Source organism: Bufo gargarizans, chromosome 5, assembly GCF_014858855.1.
Source record: "Bufo gargarizans isolate SCDJY-AF-19 chromosome 5, ASM1485885v1, whole genome shotgun sequence".
Taxonomy (NCBI): Eukaryota; Metazoa; Chordata; class Amphibia; order Anura; family Bufonidae; genus Bufo; species Bufo gargarizans.
Genome location: NC_058084.1, coordinates 445,403,636 through 445,425,698, shown reverse-complemented (window position 1 = coordinate 445,425,698; position 22,063 = coordinate 445,403,636). Strand labels below are relative to the sequence as shown.

Sequence of the window (22,063 nt, the reverse complement as noted above, 5' to 3'; positions counted from 1 at the left end):
ACAGTCCCAAATTCGTCCTCTGTCCTGTAGTCTCGGCAGGACTACAACCACACCCAACTTCAACTGTATCCGTGTCTGTCAGCTCCCTGCTCCGCCATCATACTAGGTCAGGGGCACTAAGAGCACATTCCTATGATATTAGAGCAGTAAAGGGGTATTCTTACTGTGTGCTGGGGCATTAATGGGACTAGGTGGGATTAGTTGTGTAAACATAGACACTGGGTGGGGTAGTGCTTCACCACCATTAGTGCCGATAGTGTCCCTACATAGGTACCGTATGAGATAGATAGAGGATAGATAGATAGATATTAGATAGATAGATAGATAGATAGATAGATGATAGATAGATACATACATAGATAGATAGATAGATCTGAGAGAGAGAGAGAGAGAGAGAGAGAGAGATAGATAGATAGATAGATAGATAGATAGATAGATAGATAGATAGATAAGATAGATAAATATGAGATAGATATGAGATAGATATGAGATAGATATGAGATAGATATGAGATAGATAGATAGGAGATAGATAAATATGAGATAGATAGATATGAGATAAATATGAGATAGATATAAGATAGATGATAGATAGGAGATAGATTACATAGACAGACAAATATCTGAGGTACTTTAGTGCTGCCAGTAACTGTACCTCCTGTAAAACGTGAAACTGAAGATAAACGCATTGAAACTGTTTCAATAAAGCTGGTTGAAAAGAAGCAGCAGGGGAAACATAACAGCTGAGTGGAAACGGTTGCCGTGGTGACGGTAGAGACAACACTGCTGAGCTGCTGTGCACTGAGCCCAGGGGAGCCGCAGACACCGCACACTGCACCAGGAGCAGCAATCCCTGTACTGAAGATGAAGAACACCAATCCCGCGGAAAATATCTACAACCTCATCCCCACAGAGGAGGTCAAGATACCCAAACCCCCCAGGTGAGAGATCGCAGGACTGTCCATTCCCCTCCCTAGTAGTGTGTAATACAGGACAGTATGTGACCTTCAGGTAGGTACATCCGGTGTGTGAATAAAGAGACACCAAAGCTAGAAAGTGAAACAATGTACAACAATGTCATGGATGTTTATATATTCTAAAGGTAATAATCTCCTGTATGCAGGCTACCCCCCCCCCCCCCCCCCCACACACACACACTACACTGATAGGTGAATGGATCTATGTAATATCTATCTAATTATTTATTTATTATCTATCTATCTTCTATCTATGTAATGTCTATCTAATTATCTATTTCTCTATCTATATATCTGTCTGTCTAGCTATCTAGCATCTATCTACTTATCTATCCATTTATCTATATATCCATCTATCTCATATCTATCTATTGTGAGGTTTCGCTCTGGTAGACAGGATTAGCGGACGCAGTATGGAGGCAACAACAAGTTCTTTGGACCAAACAGTTCAGTGTTTTATTCGCACTTTAGGCAAGTGCCAAGACAAGCAGTCATAATCAAACAAATTTTGATTCGGGCAAAATGGCTACAGCCTGACGTGCTGAGTCCCTCTGCTATGCTGGATTGTCTGTATGTTCTATTAAGCTACCAGGAATCTAAAGGAGGGTTCTGTCGGGAGGGGGGGGGGGGGGGTCGGCTAAACCCCGGAAATCCCCACCCCATGCCCGGAGATTTGAGCCGATAAAACCCGTCCGAGATGTACCAACAGCAGACCTGGCTCCCATAGTCTGCTGGCGGTGTCAGGAGCCTGGCCATGTAAGGGCTGACTGTCCCCATCGGGTTGAGCCCATGGACACTAACTATGGCTACCGTAAGTCGCTATATGCCAGGAGGCTGTGTGCAACAGGTAACCCAGAGTCTCTAGATCACTTGTGCCAGGTGGAAGTAGGAGACGCTCCGGCGGAGGCTCTGACTTAAAAGATTACACCCCCGCGCTGGTGTCTCTAACCACAGTGGCCGGTAGATGGACCCACAAATTTACATTATGAACTCATAATAGGGAGAGACTTTCCGGCACTGTGGCCTGCTTTGAGAGGGGACTGATACCCAGGGGCGTAACTATAGGGGAAGCAGGGGAAGCGGCTGCTTTGGGGCCATGACCCAGAATGGGCCCATCCAGGGCCTTAACAGTGACCTCAACAGTATTACACAATGAAATGATATACAGTGACAGTATAGACAGTGTAGAAAACGGATGGAACAGCTGCCGGCCCTGGTCTGAGAGAGCGATATTTACTAGCCACCGGAATTGGGGGTGGCATGAAAGGAAGGGGTTTGCAAAAAAATTACTGGGGGAGGGGGCCCCATTAAAAAATTTGCTTTGGGGCCCGATCATTTCTAGCTACGCCACTGCTGACACCCATGAGACAGGGATAACCCTAGCAGAGTGGCCCGGCTTAGGGGGGAAACCAGAACCCTAGGAACCTGAGACCGAAGGGCCAGCGGTAGGGATGACCGCCACTTCTGTGGAAGAGGGGGAGACAACCCCACTAAGTGTGATGGTGGAGGACTTACTGCCGGGTCCTGAATTGGCAGACCTCAATGTCTCCAAGGATAATTTTAGTACCGCCCAACGTCAGGACCCAACCCTATCCCGCACCTGGGAAAATGTGTTAATAGTAGATGGTGAACCACAACAACCTGGGGCAGTGTCGGTGCTTCCCCGTTTTGTGGTTCATCAAGATATCTTGAATCGGGTAAACCTACTACGGGTGAGCCTATTGAACAGTTGGTGGTCCCCAAGGCTTATCGCAAGCTTGTGTTAGATCTAGCCCACCAACACGTTCTTGGGGGTCACCTGGGGCTGCAAAAAAGGATTGTATTCTACAGAGGTTTTACTGGCCCAGCATATTCAAAGAAGTGGAAGAGTTTTGTAAGTATTGCCCTACCTGCCAGATAACTAGCCCCCAGCCACATTTCCGTAGTCCCCTAGTACCTCTCCCGATTATCGAAGTACCGTTTGACCAAATAGCTATGGATCTCATAGGCCCAGTACCCGGAGGCGGTGCCACTGCGACATACCTTGGCCAAACTTATAGCTAAGGAATTAATGGAGATGTTTTCCCAAGTAGGACTACCTAAAGAGATTCTGACCGAGCAAGGGACCCCTTTTATGTCTAAGGTGAAGAGGGAACTCTAAGTTGCTGCACATATAACAACTACGGACTTCCATTTACCATCCGCAAAGGAGAAAGGTTTAACCAAATATAAAAAAATATGTGGAAAAGGGTGGTGGCTAAAGATGGGAAGGACTAGGACCTCCTTCTGCCCTATCTCATGTTCACAGTGCGAGAGGTACCCCAGGCCTCTACTGGGTTCTCGCCCTTCGAACTGCTATATGGCAGACACCCTCGCAGGCTCTTGGACGTGGCCAAAGAGGCGTGAGAACAACAACCCACTCCACATAAAAGTGTCATTGAGTACATTACCCAGATGCAAGATCAGATAGAGACAGTCTTGATTCTTGTTAGGGAGCATATGGAGGCAGCTCAGCGAGGCCAGAGTTGGGTCTATAATCGGCAGGCTCTGGTCCGGATCTTTAACCCGGGTGATCGAGTTTTGGTTCTGGTGCCGACTGTGGACAGTAAGTTCCTGGCTACGTGGCATGAGCCCTACGAGGTACTCGAGAAAATTGGAGATGTAAACTACAAGGTACACCAGCCAGGGCGGCGAAAGCCGGAGCAGTTTTACCATGTGAATTTACTCAAACCGTGGATAGATAGGGAAACCTGTTCAGAAGACAGCCCGCGGATGGGTTTTCAAGGAGAAGAGGTACCGGCCCCTCTGTCTGATGCAAGAGAGGCGGCTGCCACAGTAAAAATTGCTGACAGCCTCTCCTCTAAACAGACTCAGGAGGCCAGGGAGTTCATTAGTCGGAACATGGATGTGTTCTCTGACCTCCCTGGACGCACGTCCATAATCCGGCATGACATTGTCACTGAGCATCAGGCAAAAGTCTGATTAAAACCATACAAGGTACCTGAGGCTCTGCGACAAGCCATCTCAGAGGAAGTGCAGCTAGACCTCATTGAGAAGTCAAAAAGTGAGTTGGCCAGTCCGATAGTATTGATACCCAAGCCGGACCGGATGTTGCAGTTTGTAACGACTTTCAAAAACGTATTGTGATCAGTGACTGCTTTTAATAAAAGGTAAAACCGTAAAAATTCTGGCCTTGAGTCTAGGGATTGCACGACCCCATGGTCGCACTGAGGCACAGGTAAGCGCTGTGTATGTTACCTGAGACACAAAAGTCAAGAAAGATCCAAACCTTCTGGAATTTTGGGGGGCAGAAGATCTCTTCCAGTATAGAGTTCAGTGTAAGACGCATGCAACGTCAACTCACGTCTCAACAATTTGTTTTTTGAAGGCTACCCTGTGACTTTAGTTTTGAGGCACCAAGATCATAAGATCACTTCGCGACTTTGCAAGTAATAATTGTGAGTGCGGGTGCATTACTACATGCGATGTGACGCGACAATTGCAAAACTCCAAACCCGATGAAGTTTTACACACAAGGCTTTTCAGTTCAGTGTCTTTATGTGCAATTTATGTGCCTCATGCACACGGCCGTTGTTTTGGTCCGCATCTTACCCGCCATTTTGGCGGCTCGGATGCGGACCCACTCACTTCAATGGGGCCGCGACAGATGCGGACAGCACTCCGTGTGCTGTCCGCATCCGTTGCTCCGTTCCGTGGCCCCGATAAAAAAATATAACATGTCCTATTCTTGTCTGTGCTTTGCAGACAAGAATAGGCATTTATATTAAAATTGAGGAACGCGCACGGACGCCATCCGTGTTTTGCGGACCGCAAAACGCACCACGGTCGTGTGCATGAGGCCTATATTGCAGGCAACCTGCAGCCAAATCACCCCCTAAAATAGTCCTGCAACTTCACTGCAACTGCATCAGAAACAAATCACACACATTTTTAATTGCACGATTATATGAAAAGTGATGCCGTGCAACCAAAGTCGCCACGTAGTCCTAACCTGAAAGGGAGAGCCCTTTGAAGAACACCTATCCAGGATCCCTGACAATAGGTTGATCGCTGGGGAGCCCCCTGGTGGAGATATGAATTATTAATATCAAGAAGGATTTCCTCCATGATGGGAGGAGTGGGGGCAAATCTTTATTTGGTATCAGTTGTAACGCATCTACCAAGGGTAAGTTACTTGTCAAGAATTGTTCATTTCCACTAAATTTAATTAAATTGACTTTATTTTATTATGTCTTTGTGTTCAGGTATACTTCAACATTCAGGGATTCGGTGAAGCTTGAAGAAAACAAAAATAAAGCAGCCCACAAGACCATGGGTCCAGCCAAAGTAGAGGTGCCCTCCCCTAAAGAATTTCTACACAAGCACACAAAGGAGACCACCCTGACAGAAAGTAAGTGACGTTATATGTCTGCAGGTAGAGAGCCTAGCCCTTGGTGGTTTCACAATACTCCATTGTTGCCACTACTCCATTGTTGTTCAGGTTGAAGTGAAGATAATTTGGTGTCCAGTATTAGAAATATAGGTATATTTTCTAGGAACAGTGCCCCTTGAGTCCTTGGGCTATGTATGGTATTGCAGCTCAGTAATCCAAGAGAATGGGGCTGATCTGCAATTCTAGGCCCTGCCCGTGGTAAGAGTTTATGGGTAAAAGAAGACCCTTTGAAATCCTTTGTTCTTCACTGCAGTTATTTGCATGAAAACTGTTTGGGAATGTGAACGTCATTGCTTTCCTGTCTCTTACAGTTGAAGTTACATACACCCTGTTAGGGTCACCTCATAACAAGGATTTGGGGGTGCATTTTAATTTTAAAAAAATTGATGCGCATTGCATTTTTTTTGCCTCAAGCTGCGGCATGACTGGACACATGTGTGAAGTGCAGTGACCCCTAAAGGCACAGATGTAGGCAAGGTTGTTGTAGAACCTGCACAGATTTGGTCACATGACCATATCTGTGCAGGTCCTGAAGCCACAGGGCAGAACAACATTGCTTCTCAAAAGAGGAGAGAGTTCGAGCTTTGTAAGTGTACAGGGTCTATTCTAGGGTTTAGTCTGGGGTCTGTTTTTGTTTACGGGGTCTGATCTGAGGTCTGTTTATTTAGGGAGTCTGGTCTGGAGTCTGTATTTACGGGGTCTACTTTAGACTCTCTATTTGTTTAGGGGGTTTGGTGTCTGCATTTGCTTACAGGGTGTTATGGCATGGGGTGTGGAGCCACTGTGTCAACCAACATATTTGACTTTGGGCCAATCCTAAGGGCATTATCCTGGCAATCTCCTGGTATTCACCCTTTTACTCCTGTGCTGCCAGGGACAGGGCAAGGTCAGGGCTGGCTAAGTATGTGTTATACAGTAAACATTCTGAGGTCAGGGCAGGCAGCAAAGGAACAACACGGATACCAGGCAAAGGTCAGAATGCAGTAAAAGGGCAGAAAGTCAGTACACTGGAAGACAACAAAACAGACACCTTTGCAGGATACTAGCATGCTAGGAAACATATTGCTCAAGCACCCTCCCACAAGGGCAGGTGTCTGGGGTACTCCAAGGTAGCTATCCATTGAATGGAGCAGATTAGGGTGCATGTGCTGGCCCTTTAAGAGCCATAGGGAGTATGCGCACCTTACGGGTACAGGAAGAGAGGCCAAGACAGCAGATAGGATATAGCTTGCGTAGTAAGCTCGGCAGCCGGGCCCACCAGGAAAGGAAAACCAGGAGGTGGGTCTGTGCTGTCACAAAACCCGGGAGGGGTGAGTAAAGCAGCAGCAGCAGCTGGCCTCACTGTATCAGAGGGTTTGGTCTGGGGACTGTATTTATTCTGAATCCTGAATTTATTTTGGAGTTTTTGTCTGGGGGTACAGCCTACGGTATATCTTTCTATTTGCCTTCTCTACATAGGGCACCAAAGTACCTTGTCCCGGGCCCTGTGCACCAACAATGCTTAAATAATAGGTGCAATTTCACCTCCAAAATCCCCAAAGTGCCCACTGTAGGACTGGAGAAATAAATCTGCATATCACATCTTGGTTTTCTCACCTTTTAGTGCTTAGGATACGACCACACATTCAGGTTTATTGATGAAGGTTTTTGAAGTCAAAACCAGGAGTGGATTCAAAAAGGAGGAGACATTGCATCTGTCCTTTATACTTTCTCTCCTTTATGATCCACACTTGATTTTGGCTTCAAAACTGCATCAAAAAACCTGAACGTGTGGCCATACTCTAATTACGCAGATAGGGCATAGGAAGAAAGGGGAGCCACCATGTACTTGGTGACATATGGAGGACACTACTCCCCCAGAGTTAAATGGGTGCATCGGAAGTGACTACTACGGTATTGAAAATCAAAGTATATTCTAAAAGTGAGCAGATATTTCAGGAAACCCATCATGACATATGTGCTTTGCACTCTTGTTATCAACAAGAGAGCGCATTATATGATTCCACAGGTAGACCGCCCCGGTGCTTGGCAGAAGAGAAACGCCCGCCGGTACCACAAAGAACAGAGCAGCCAATCATGGGAGTGCAAACGAACAAAAGCTTCATCACCACCAACGTAGCCGAAGCGGTTATGGCCGTGCCCAAGAAACCGCAGCCCATCTATGTGGACACCAAAAAGGGTGATAAACATCTTCTGGAAACCTCTGGACTTGTTCCCAAATACTTAAAGAAGAAGGTAATATCACTGCGGCCACCTCACGGGCTCTTAACATAACAGGAAAGAGTACATAATTTATACAGTGCATTAATGGCAGGCCGATATCAATCATCTCAAGTGACAGCTCCTCATACTTACTAAGCACTCCCACCGATGTATACCTTGATTGTGGAGGCTCCACGTGACAGTAGGCCTAATGCATAGGATATACTATGCTCTAGAAACGGCCATTACCTAATCTGAGTAGAACGAAACGCGTGGTCTCCTGGTTGATCTTTTAGACGGTCTTTGAGAAAGCTAAAACAAGTCATTCAGAAAGGGCCAAAGATCCCGCTGTCCAAGTACCTTTACCATAGTTAGATTGAAGGGGTCTTCTAATGATGGCTATTGGTGGCGTATTCTAATGATATGCCGTCCATATCCGCAGCCCTGAGGGCTGGTACGAGAGAGGTGCTGCATAAGACAACTAGTGTAGGAGAAAAACGTAACCTAGAAATGCGCCTGCCGCCATAGATGGCTTTCATCGGAAATTCTTTTTAGGACTTCTTGACTGGGAACCCAAAGCTAAGATCTGCAAAAGATCCAAATCTTGTGATACAATCAGAACCTTAAAAACGGATGAAATGACCTCAATATGATTGATGTAAAAAAAGAAAATCAGGCAATCTCTTTCTAAGGCCTCATGCACACAACCGTGGTGTGTTTTGCGGTCCGCAAATCGCGGATCCGCAAAACACGGATGGGGTCCGCGCGCGTCCCGCAATTTGCGGAACGGCACGGACAGCCTTTACATATAACTGCCAATTCTTGTCCGCAAAGCGTGGACAAGAATAGGATATGTCCTATTTTTTTGCGGTGCTGAACCACGGAAAGAAACACCACGGAAGCACTCCGTAGTGCTTCCAGTGTTCCGTTTCGTGATTCCGTTCCGCATCTCCAGAATTGCGGACCTATTCAAGTGAATGGGTCCGCATCCGTGATGCAGGGTGCACATGACCAGCGGCCGTGGATTGCCGACCCGACGTTTGCGGGCCGCAATACGGCCACGGGCACCCAACGGCTGTGTGCATGAGGCCTTAAAGGGGTTCTCCGGCCCCAACTTGAAAATTGCCCATCTTCATTACCTGTGGAGGAAAGGTTATTACACCAATACTTAGGCCTTCCCGTTGCCGTATTGCGGACTGCATTTGCGGATCTGCAATACACGGGCACCGTTCCGTGTGCATTTCGCATCACGGATGCGGACCCATTCACCTCAATGGATCTGCAAATCCGGAGATGCGGAATGGTACAGAACGGAAGCACGGAACGGAACCCTACGGAAGCACTACGGAGTGCTTCCGTGGGGTTTCGTCCCGTACTTCCGTTTTCCGCAAAAAGATAGAACATGTCCTATCTTTTTGTGGAACGGGCAGATCGCGGACCCATTAAAGTGAAAGGGTCCGCGATCCGCTGCCCCACGGTCAGTGTTCGTGCATTGCGGCCCGAAATTTGCAGGCCGCAGCACGGCCACGGGGCACACACGTTCGTGTGCAGGAGGCCTCCCCAGCGCAGCCCTTCCTATGATTCTCTTCACAGTCACGTGACCGCCCCTGAAGCATTTTCAAGTCTTCTGGTCCAGCCCCGTCTTCTTTTACTGCCTGAGGCAGGAGACGGAACCTCATCACTGACGGTCCCGTCGCTTTCACACTACTGCGCATGCGCCGGGACCGCCGGCCAACTTCTGAGTGTACAGGCTTCTATGTGAAACCTGTACTGACTCCTGCACAGCGCGATGTACATGAGTGACAGCATAGCGATCAGCCACAGAGGATGATCACTATGCTGTGGAGGTCTCCTCTGCTAGACCGGGAGAACCAGCTGCTGGAGGATCAGTCGCCTCCCCTGAAGGTGAGGAGATCACACCCTGCTGTTTGTTCAGCAAGACAGGAATTTAGGAATTCCTGCCAAGTCCATTCAGAAGAGACCAAACTCGTTCCTGTCTGTATACCACCGCCTGGTATCGGGTCTATATACCAAGTAAGACCCCGATCTATGCCCGATCTATGCATGCCACTGCTGGGAGGGGTATTGGCGCAGGTACGGTAATAAATGGGTATCGCCCAGTTTATCTAGAGGCATATATAACCAATAAATAGCTGAATTCTATTAACGGGGGCGTTCAGGCTTTTAAAATTGATGGCCAATGGTCAATATTAGATGGGTGGGGGTCCCACTCTCGCCAATCAGTGGTGGGGGCAAAAGCTGCCATCTCTTTGTTGTTCATATTGTGAATGCCATGTTTTTATTGGCAGCTGTTCTGACTTCAAGTGAACAAAGCAGAGCTGCAATACCAGACAGGGCCTATGCACATGAGTGGCGCTGTTCCTGGAAATAAAAAAAATTTAAATGCCCCTTTTTTCTAGTCCTGGACAACCAGTATAAATGGGAGCATTTCACCTAAAAATGGGTAACTGTAAAATCAGATACGAAAAACAATGGAAAAACGTCTCGGTAACAGGCGCCTCGTAGATTCAAGGGCAGCAGAGAGACAAAACAATTGTAACATTGGGCCTCATACAACCAGTAAGATAAATTACTGACGGAAGGGACGCATTCTTCTAAAATAACTCAAAGCAAACCGAGGAACGCTCCCTCCCACGAGATAGGGACGTGGTACAATACGGTGGTCAACCAGATTAGGAAACCGCAAGCCCACACAGGGTTACGGCCAGGCCCTTGGACATGTTCCTGTCACCAGCAGCATACGGGCCGGCCAAACTACATGTAAAAGAATAGCGTTCAGGCTGAAAAACAGCGCCACACTTGTCCACAGGTCGGGTGTGGTATTGCATTCTACTGTAACTCCGCAGATATCCTGTATTCCTCAATAGTCATGTACTACTGTGTAATATGTAACCCATGGTACGACAATATTAGTACATGTGTGCTGAGGCCACCCGTCGGCTATATTGGCCCACATTTACTACGCTTTTGGAGGAAATTATCGCAAATGACGGCAACAAATTTGACGAGGCACCAGAAAACTGGGCACCGGATGTAGATTTTGAAAGGCCAGTAATGGTTTTATTGATGAGATATAACATTTACTATTAGCTGCTGCAGCCTCTGTGTCTGTCTCTCTCACTTCAGCTCACTCCTGTGGATGTCACTGTTATGGGGGGCACTGTGGAGGTCACTGTTATGGGGGGCACTGTGGAGGTCACTGTTATGGGGGCACTGTGGATGTCACTGTTATGGGGGCACTGTGGAGGTCACTGTTATGGGGGCACTGTGGAGGTCACTGTTATGGGGGGCACTGTGGAGGTCACTGTTATGGGGGGGCACTGTGGATGTCACTGTTATGGGGGGCACTGTGGAGGTCACTGTTATGGGGGCACTGTGGAGGTCACTGTTATGGGGGCACTGTGGAGGACACTTATGGGGGGCACTGTGGAGGTCACTGTTATGGGGGGCACTGTGGAGGTCACTGTTATGGGGGCACTGTGGAGGTCACTGTTATGGGGGGCACTGTGGAGGTCACTGTTATGGGGGGGCGCTGTGGAGGTCACTGTTATGGGGGGGCGCTGTGGATGTCACTGTTAGGCCGAATGCACATGGCCGTGTTTCACAGCCGTGAGCGGTCCGTGGAACCACGGGCTGGATTCCTGCTGAGAGTAGGTTGCTATGACGCCGTGCGCTGCCTGCTGCCGTCGCAATACAGTAATACACTGGTATAGATCATACCAGTGTATTACTGTATTGTGGCGGCAGCAGGCAGCGCACGGCGTCATAGCAACCCATGACGCCGTGCGCTCCTGCTGTCAGTAGGAATCCCGGCCGGGTTTCCACGGTCCGCTCTCGGCCGTGGAACACGGCCGTGTGCATGAGGCCTTATGGGGGGCACTGTGGATGTCACTGTTATGGGGGTCACTGTTATGGGGGGCACTGTGGATGTCACTGTTCTGGGGGGCACTGTGGATGTCACTGTTATGGGGGGCACTGGGAAGGTCACTGTTATGGGGGGCACTGGGAAGGTCACTGTTATGGGGGGCACTGGGAAGGTCACTGTTATGGGGGGCACTGGGAAGGTCACTGTTATGGGGGGCACTGGGAAGGTCACTGTTATGGGGGGCACTGGGAAGGTCACTGTTATGGGGGGCACTGGGAAGGTCACTGTTATGGGGGGCACTGTGGAGGTCCCTGTTATGGGGGGCACTGTGGAGGTCACTGTTATGGGGGGCACTGTGGAGGTCACTGTTATGGGGGGCACTGTGGAGGTCACTGTTATGGGGGGCACTGTGGAGGTCACTGTTATGGGGGGCACTGTGGAGGTCACTGTTATGGGGGGCACTGTGGAGGTCACTGCTATGGGGGGCACTGGGGAGGTCACTGCTATGGGGGGCACTGGGGAGGTCACTGTTATGGGGGGCACTGTGGAGGTCACTGTTATGGGGGGCACTGTGGAGGTCACTGTTATGGGGGGCACTGTGGAGGTCACTGTTATGGGGGGCACTGTGGAGGTCACTGTTATGGGGGGCACTGTGGAGGTCACTGTTATGGGGGGCACTGTGGAGGTCACTGTTATGGGGGGCACTGTGGAGGTCACTGTTATGGGGGGCACTGTGGAGGTCACTGTTATGGGGGGCACTGTGGAGGTCACTGTTATGGGGGGCACTGTGGAGGTCACTGTTATGGGGGCACTGTGGAGGTCACTGTTATGGGGGCACTGTGGAGGTCACTGTTATGGGCACTGTGGAGGTCACTGTTATGGGCACTGTGGAGGTCACTGTTATGGGCGCTGAGTATAAGTGATAGGGCTCGTGCACTGAACCGTATATATTTTGTGGTCTGCAAGTCACAGATCTACTAAATAAGAATACTGTCCGTGTGCGATTTACATTTTTTTGCAGTCCCATTGAGTTCTATGGGTATTTGATCTGCATTATAAGGACCAGAATAGGACGTGTTCTATCTTTCCCAGAACTGACATACGGATGTGTAAAGCACATGGACGTCGTCAGTTTGGTTTTTTACATCCAAATGTCAGTTCCAGTACAGACAGAACATGTCCTATTCTGGTCTTCAAAATGAGGTCCTCAAATCCATAGAACTCAATGGGACTGCAAAAAATGCGGATCGCAAAATGGATACAGTCGTGTGCATAAGGGTTTAGATAAACAGCTCAGCAGGCAGGATCATACAAGATAGGCTTAGATACACCACTCAGCAGGCTGTGTCATACAAAATGGGATTAGATACACATTTTAGCATGCTGTATCATAGAAGATGGGATTAGATACACACTTCAGCAGGCAGTATCATACACAACAGGATGTGTATCAGGCACACATACAGGATAGGATTAGATACAGATGTGATTGGATACGCTTGATGATTCCAGCAGTTTTTCACACTCTGGAGATGGTGAGGGAAGAGCCTGTGGACGGTCAGTGATAGGATTAGATACACATGAGGGCAGAGCCTGTGGACGGTCAGTGATGGGATTATATACACAGCAGGCTGTATCACACAGGATAGGATTAGATACACATGAGAGCAGAGCCTGTGGACGGTCAGTGATGGGATTATATACACAGCAGGCTGTATCACACAGGATAGGATTAGATACACATGAGGGCAGAGCCTGTGGACGGTCAGTGATGGGATTATATACACAGCTCAGCAGGCTGTATCACACAGTATAGGATTAGATACACATGAGGGCAGAGCCTGTGGACGGTCAGTGATGGGATTAGATACACAGCAGGCTGTATCACACAGGATAGGATTAGATACACATGAGGGCAGAGCCTGTGTATGGTCAGTGATGGGATTATATACACAGCAGGCTGTATCACACAGTATAGGATTAGATACACATGAGGGCAGAGCCTGTGGACGGTCAGTGATGGGATTAGATACACAGCAGGCTGTATCACACAGTATAGGATTAGATACACATGAGGGCAGAGCCTGTGGACGGTCAGTGATGGGATTAGATACACAGCACAGCAGGCTGTATCACACAGGATAGGATTAGATACACATGAGGGCAGAGCCTGTGGACGGTCAGTGATGGGATTATATGCACAGCAGGCTGTATCACACAGGATAGGATTAGATACACATGAGGGCAGAGCCTGTGGACGGTCAGTGATGGGATTATATGCACAGCAGGCTGTATCACACAGGATAGGATTAGATACACATGAGGGCAGAGCCTGTGGACGGTCAGTGATGGGATTATATACACAGCAGGCTGTATCACACAGGATAGGATTAGATACACATGAGGGCAGAGCCTGTGGACGGTCAGTGATGGGATTATATACACAGCAGGCTGTATCACACAGGATAGGATTAGATACACATGAGGGCAGAGCCTGTGGACGGTCAGTGATGGGATTATATACACAGCAGGCTGTATCACACAGGATAGGATTAGATACACATGAGGGCAGAGCCTGTGGACGGTCAGTGATGGGATTATATACACAGCAGGCTGTATCACACAGGATAGGATTAGATACACATGAGGGCAGAGCCTGTGGACGGTCAGTGATGGGATTATATACACAGCAGGCTGTATCACACAGGATAGGATTAGATACACATGAGGGCAGAGCCTGTGGACGGTCAGTGATGGGATTATATACACAGCAGGCTGTATCACACAGGATAGGATTAGATACACATGAGGGCAGAGCCGATGGACGGTCAGTGATGGGATTATATGCACAGCAGGCTGTATCACACAGTATAGGATTAGATACACATGAGGGCAGAGCCTGTGGACGGTCAGTGATGGGATTATATACACAGCAGGCTGTATCACACAGGATAGGATTAGATACACATGAGGGCAGAGCCTGTGGACGGTCAGTGATGGGATTATATACACAGCAGGCTGTATCACACAGGATAGGATTAGATACACATGAGGGCAGAGCCTGTGGACGGTCAGTGATGGGATTATATACACAGCAGGCTGTATCACACAGGATAGGATTAGATACACATGAGGGCAGAGCCTGTGGACGGTCAGTGATGGGATTATATACACAGCAGGCTGTATCACACAGGATAGGATTAGATACACATGAGGGCAGAGCCTGTGGACGGTCAGTGATGGGATTATATACACAGCAGGCTGTATCACACAGGATAGGATTAGATACACATAAGGGCAGAGCCGATGGACGGTCAGTGATGGGATTATATGCACAGCAGGCTGTATCACACAGGATAGGATTAGATACACATGAGGGCAGAGCCTGTGGACGGTCAGTGATGGGATTATATACACAGCAGGCTGTATCACACAGGATAGGATTAGATACACATGAGGGCAGAGCCTGTGGACGGTCAGTGATGGGATTATATACACAGCAGGCTGTATCACACAGGATAGGATTAGATACACATAAGGGCAGAGCCGATGGACGGTCAGTGATGGGATTATATGCACAGCAGGCTGTATCACACAGGATAGGATTAGATACACATAAGGGCAGAGCCGATGGACGGTCAGTGATGGGATTATATGCACAGCAGGCTGTATCACACAGGATAGGATTAGATACACATGAGGGCAGAGCCTGTGGACGGTCAGTGATGGGATTATATGCACAGCAGGCTGTATCACACAGGATAGGATTAGATACACATGAGGGCAGAGCCTGTGGATGGTCAGTGATGGGATTTAGACACTGAGTGAGAAGTAGATTCCTGTCTGTGTGCAGAAAGATGGACACTGGAGTTGTAGTGGGTGTGGCTGCTGCAGGCAGAGCCGTGTGGGGGCGTGGCCAGCCTGTGACTCATCACTGTGCAGTGCAGCCAGCCCTGTGTATCAATAAAGTTATGTGTTCAACAAAACAAGGGAAGAAAGTAAACAGATCTGCCAGGATAATGTAATGTCTTCCAGGGGGGAAGGAAAGCTCGGACATGAAAAACAGGTATTGGGCATATGTATGCAGGGTGAGGGGTGTTAGGAGCACATAAAAAAAATTAGATTTTGGGACCGGACAACCTCTTAACTGACACCAATTCTAACAGAAGATATGACTGTGACAGTTGAAGACTTAAACTGAGCGCGTGCGACCATCCCAGTGAGGTGGACAAGAAATAAGGAAAAGATTCAGATCCAGGTGGTGGTTTGAGAAATATAGCATATGATTCATGGCACAGCCCTTTTTAAGGGAATCTGTCGCTATTCAAATAAGGACTTACCAGACATGTCATTTAGTAAATACTTCCTCTGTTACTCCTCCCAGAAATGCGAGGCCTCTTTTACACATTTGTGTCCGTGATGACATCCGTGGTAAGATGGTCAATGGTTCATCCGTAAAGATGTGTGTCTAATATTTGTCCTCCGCGTGTCATCCAGATACTGATAGGCTGAAAATTAGTTTCCAGAGAATCTCCTACCAATGGTCTGTGAACAACACGGACAAAACATGGATCACATCAAGGACCTATGGACTATATTGTGTGTGAGGGATAAAAATGTGGGCCGCAATGCACGAACACCATCCGTGGGGCAGCTGCAGTGGATCGCGGACCTAGTCACTTTAATGGGTCCGCGATCCAGCCGTTCCGCAAAAAGATAGGACATGTTCTATCTTTTTGCTGAACGGAAGTACGGGACGAAACCCCACGGAAGCACTCACCCATTGAAGTGAATGGGTCCGCATCCGTGATGCAGAATGCCCACAGAACGTCACCCGTGTATTGCGGATCTGCAAATGTGGTCCGCAATACGGCAACGGGAAGCACATGTTCGTGTGCAGGAGGCCTAAGGCCTCATGCACCCGACCGTTCAGTTTTTTGCGGTCCGCAAATTGCGGATCCGCAAAACACAGAAGCCGCCCGTGTGCCTTCTGCAATTTGCGGAACTGAACAGGCGGCCCATTGTAGAAATGCCTATTCTTGTCCGCAAAACGGACAAGAATAGGACATGTTCTAATTTTTTTGCGGGGCCACGGAACGGAGCAACTGATGCAGGACAGCACAGCAGTCGTGTGCATGAAGCCTAAGGGTACTTTCACACTTGCGGCAGGACGGATCCGACAGGCTGTTCTCCATGTCGGATCCGTCCTGGGGCTATTTCGCCGTGCCCGCGGACCGCCGCTCCGTCCCCATTGACTATAATGGGGACGGGGGCAGAGCTCCGGCGCAGCACAGAGAAAGCCCGCCGGACTAAAATTACTGCAGGTCAGGCTTTTTAGTCCGGCGGCTTTCTCCGTGCACCGCCGTGCTGCGCCGGAGCTCCGCCCCCGTCCCCATTATAGTCAATGGGGACGGAGCGGCAGTCCGCGGGCACGGCGAAATAGCCGCAGGACGGATCCGACATGGTGAACAGCCTGTCGGATCCGTCCTGCCGCAAGTGTGAAAGTAGCCTAAGATTGTTCGATCCGCCTGTATAAGGACAAACCTTTTGACAAGGTGACTAGCAACAGCCATTTGTCAGTTTTCCCATACATTACTAGAAGGAATAACAAAGGAGTCTAGGACAGAGTCTAGGACAAGCTGCTCTAACTTTGTTACGTCAAGGAGAATGCAGGTATTTATGGTTGAGTTTTAGGAAGTTGAAAAACTATTTAAAGGGTCATTCTTTAGGTTGCAGATTCACATGACCTAAAAAGACACCGGCTCGGATCATTCTGGACGTGCCGATGAACCAGCAGTCATTTTAATGTGTGGCGGCCGACAGTTTCCCACAAAAGAGGATTTTCTTAAATTCCCCAACTAAAATCTGTGTATAGTTGTAATCTTCTTTATAAAGATGAGATGTGTCTCACGTGGCGATTCACATGCATCGTATATGGAGCAAGCATCAAACATCTGGAGATTTACACAGTAAACATGCATGCGGACACATTGTTAATATTGTTATTATTCAATATGTTGTTTTTTTTGACTCTTCAGGATTATGGCTCTACTCCTGAGTATTTAGCAAAGCGGAATGAGGAAGTACGGAGGGCTCAGGAGGAATATGATGCCTATGTGAAGGAACGACTGAGGATGGGGGCCATGAAGCAACTCTCTGAAGAAGAGCGGCAGTGCGTGCTCGAGGTAATGATTTGTATGTTGATGTTTTGTCACCTCTTAGGACACTAGCCCAGGGGTTTATACGAAATTGTCGGGCGGCACTGTGCTCGATGTGGGTGCTCGGTCAGCAGGTGTCATCCCAGGTAACTACCCCAGGGGTGCGCAGATCATTGTAGTCACCGTGCGTCACAGGTAAAATCACTGCATTAGGCCTCATGCACACGACCGTTGTGTGTTTTGCGGTCCGCAAAACACGGAAGGCGTCCGTGTGCGTTCCGCAATTTGCAGAACGGCACGGACAGCCTTTAATATAACTGCCTATTCTTGTCCGCAAAGCGCGGACAAGAATAGGACAGGTTATATATTTTTTGCGGACCACGGAAGGTAGCAACGGATGTTGTCCGCATCTTTTGCGGCCCCATTAAAGTAAATGGGTCCACATCCGAGTCAGAGTTTTGGCGGCTTGGATGCGTACCAAAACAACGGCCGTGTGCATGAGGCCTTAGGGCAAATTCACATGAGTGTAATCAGTCCAGGAAACACAATCCATGTGACGGCTGTATTTCCCGGACTGAACCCTGCTCCTCTGACATGAACTCACAGCATCATAGTGATTTATAGATGCTGTGTGTTCCTGTCTGACCCATGGGGCTACTGAAGTGTTCTCACAGCATTACGTGAGGCCAGCAGTCAGACAGCAACACACAGCATCATAAGATATTATGGTGCTGTGAGTTCGGGTCAGAGGAGCAGTGTTTAGTCCAAGAATTACAGCCGTCACACAAAGCGTGTATCCCAAACTGAATACACTTGTGTGAAATTGACCTTGGGCTGAGTTCACACTACCACTTTGGCTTCCATTTATAATGGAAGCGAAAACACACTGGCTGATCCATCAGGGGTTCTGTCTTGATGGGAACAATAGCACTGTATTTTGCGCTACTCTATTCTTAAGTATGACGGAATCTGCATTAGAGACTCCATCATAGACCTGAACATGGTCCTGCGTCATGTACCTCACTGTTATCCCAGCATGAAAAAAAAAGGTTGCGCATGACTTTGCGACCATTGCAAAAAGAACTGACCAGGTCAACAAGTCAACCTATAGCCCTAGCCGTACTATACATCATTCCTGTGTGCCTTCAAAGTGGGAAGCTTCTGCTGGGGAGAAACAAAGGTCTGACCACAAATTGCCTTTGATCCTCCACGATAAGCAGCATCGGTAATATCTGTCAGCTGCTTAATTCCCCTGCTGTGTTAGATTAAAGAGCTTCATGTCAGATGCACAGAGTAAGGCCCCTTTCACACGGGCAAGTATTCCGCGCGGATGCGATGCGTGAGTTGAACGCATTGGACCCGCACTGAATACCGACCCATTCATTTCTATGGGGCTGTTCACATGAGCGGTGATTTTCACGCATCACTTATGCGTTGCGTGAAAATTGCAGCATGCTCCTCTTTGTGCATTGCGGTGCGATAATCCACGCAACGCAGGCCCCATAGAAGTGAATGGGGTTGCGTGAAAATCGCAAGCATCCGCAAGCAAGTGCGGATGCGGTGCGATTTTCACGCACGGTTGCTAGGAGACGATCGGGATGGAGACCCGATCATTATTATTTTCCCTTTTAACTTGGTTATAAGGGGAAATAATAGCATTCTGAATACAGAATGCATAGTACAATAGCGCTGGAGGGGTTACAATTTTTTTTAACTCACCTTAATCCACTTGCTCGCGTAGCCCGGCATCTCCTTCTGTCTTCATCTGAGCTTTGTGCAGTAACAAGGACCTTTGGTGACGTCACAGTCATCACATGATCCATCACCATGGTAAAAGATCATGTGATGGATCATGTGATGACCGGAGTGACGTCATCACAGGTCCTGTTCATGTATTTAATGCTCACCCCAGGTCCTGTTCAGCAAAGGAGCCAGAAGGAGATGCCGGGCTATGCATTCTGTATTCAGAATGCTATTATTTTCCATTATAACCATGTTATAAGGGAAAATAATACAATCTACAGAACACCGATCCTAAGCCTGAACTTCTGTGAAGAAGTTCAGGTTTGGGTACCAAACACGCGCGATTTTTCTCACGCGAGTGCAAAACGCATGACAATGTTTTGCACTCGCGCGGAAAAATCGCGGGTGTTGCCGCAACGGACCCGCACATTTTCCTGCAACGCCCGTGTGAAAGGGGCCTTAGGGTACTTTCACACTTGCGTTTTTCTTTTCCGGCATAGAGTTCCGTCCTAGGGGCTCTATACCGGAAAAGAACTGATCAGGCATATCCCCATGCATTCTGAATGGAGAGTAATACGTTCAGGATGCATCAGGATGTCTTCAGTTCAGTCGTTTTGACTGATCAGGCAAAAGAGAAAACCGTAGCATGCTACGGTTTTATCTCTGGCAAAAAAAAACTGAAGACTGGCCTGAATGCCGGATCCGACATTTTCTCCCATAGGAATGTATTAGTGCCGGATCCGGCATTCAGAATACCGAAATGCCGGATCCGTCCATCCGGTCTGCGCATGCGCAGACTGAAAAAAAAGGTGAAAAAAATAAATTGCGGATCCGTTTTGCCAGATGACACCGGAAAGACGGATCTGGCATTTCAATGCATTTTTTCGACTGATCAGGCATTTTTAAGACTGATCAGGATCCTGATCAGTCTTACTAATGCCATCAGTTAGCATACGTTTTGCCGGATCCGGCTGGAAGTTCCAGCGACGGAACTGCTTGCCGGATCTCTCTGCCCCAAGTATGAAAGTAGCCCAATACAGATGACACATCAACAGGATAGGCCATGAGTATGTGATATTTATGGTCTGACCCCTGATATGATCACAGATTAGCACAAAGAAAGGACTCTCGCCCATGTGGATGTATCTTATACTGCAGTACCAGACAACTACATAGCTGTGGACACACTGGACAGCACTGTATATGGTACTTCATTCAAATGACTTCCACGCTCCAGACACTGTGGTCCCTTTGTTCTCCTGGTTGGAGCCCCTGCAGCCCAGGCCATCAATGAGAGATTCGGGAAATGCTGTTTTAATGGGGGAGGATAGAACTGGGAAATGTTGCCAAAGATCCATGCTCTTGTCATATGGAGTGAACGTGGAGCTTGTCTGAGCTGACCCTGGCCCTCCATCATATTGCACATACTTGAGTTACTGCATGTTATATTAGGTCTGCTCATATGGCTATGGCTTGACCTGTTTTCTATAGGCACCCCAGCTTGCAGTTTTTTTTCTATGTCGTCAACTATGACTTATTTTCCAATACAAAATGTTCTCATTTTCATAGGGAATCAAGAAAAACTGGGATCAGATCCACCATGAATATCAGAGCCTGTCAGTCGTGATTGATACACCCCTGAAAAAAGCGCACAAAGAGAGGATGGAAGCAGAAATGAGACAGTTGGAGAAAGATATGGATACGATTGAAAGGCACAAGATCATCTACATTGCTAATAACTAAATGTACCCTAGACGTACAGTGTGCGTAGTAAATATAGGAGAGAAGCGCTTTCTAGTGAAAGATAAATTATACTTTTTGATGTGGCTGTTGGTATTCTTTATTTATTTTTGCGCTTGCTAAAAGGGTATTTACATCTTAGAATTCTATAAAAGGATGGGAAATCTCTAGGATATGCCATCACTTTATGAAGGGTAGGGGTCTCACACTGATTCTGAGAATGAAGGGGCCATAGTGCTGATTTACTGCTGCATCCCCTTCTAAATTCTCCCTACATTCACTTTAATGGAGCTGTGGCCCCGTTATTTTTGGGGTCGCAAAGGTTGGACCCCAAGCAATCATGGCAATAAGACGTCACTTCACAAGATCGGAATACTCCTTTGTCAGCCTCACTTGGGGGTTTCATCATATTGTACCTGAGGAATTGCCCAGCAGACAGCACTGTTCATGGAGTCAAACCAACAAAAGCGGGAGTGAAACTCGCACCATCTGCACTGTAAGTTAATGAGGTCAGACGGTGCCGTTTGGATCGGTCGTATAATGGTTCTAGCACAACATCATGGCTTCTGGATACGCATAAAATGGAAACTGATATGTGCAGGTCCCAACTTTGGGACCCAATTCCATCTCAAGAACGGGACCCTGTCCCACACTACAATGGGGAGGTGGCTGCACATGAGTAGTGATGAGCTGCAGGGGCTATATTCGAATGCGCGTTATTTCACAAATATTTTGTAGAATATTCGTCATATATTCATGAATTTCAAGAATTTGAGATTATTTTATTGAATGCGAAAAATCGGCAATGTAAAAATCGTGTAATGCAAATTCGTAACGCGAAATACAGGCATGGGTCACTTTGGCTAAAGTTTTCAAGCTAGTAAAAGTTTCCTGAGACTGGAGAAAATGGTTGGCACGGCAGAACA

The 22,063-nt window shown here is 47.9% G+C and overlaps 1 protein-coding gene across 1 annotated transcript; it reads left to right on the top strand.

The window, feature by feature from the left end:
* Window positions 1-707: 707 nt before the first annotated feature.
* Window positions 708-21,223, top strand: ENKUR (enkurin, TRPC channel interacting protein). The gene is made up of 5 exons (XM_044295169.1): window positions 708-940; window positions 5,221-5,366; window positions 7,393-7,643; window positions 17,535-17,681; window positions 20,967-21,223. The coding sequence occupies exons 1-5, from the start codon at window positions 864-866 to the stop codon at window positions 21,138-21,140; spliced, it is 795 nt and encodes a 264-aa protein (XP_044151104.1). The 5' UTR covers window positions 708-863; the 3' UTR covers window positions 21,141-21,223.
* Window positions 21,224-22,063: the final 840 nt, after the last annotated feature.

Coding starts and splice junctions, on each gene's coding strand:
- ENKUR (XM_044295169.1), top strand. CDS start 864: ATGAAGAACACCAATCCCGCGGAAAATATCTACAACCTCATCCCCACA. Junction 5,367..7,392: donor GGAGACCACCCTGACAGAAA/GTAAGTGACGTT, acceptor GTTATCAACAAG/AGAGCGCATTATATGATTCC. Junction 7,644..17,534: donor CCAAATACTTAAAGAAGAAG/GTAATATCACTG, acceptor TTGACTCTTCAG/GATTATGGCTCTACTCCTGA.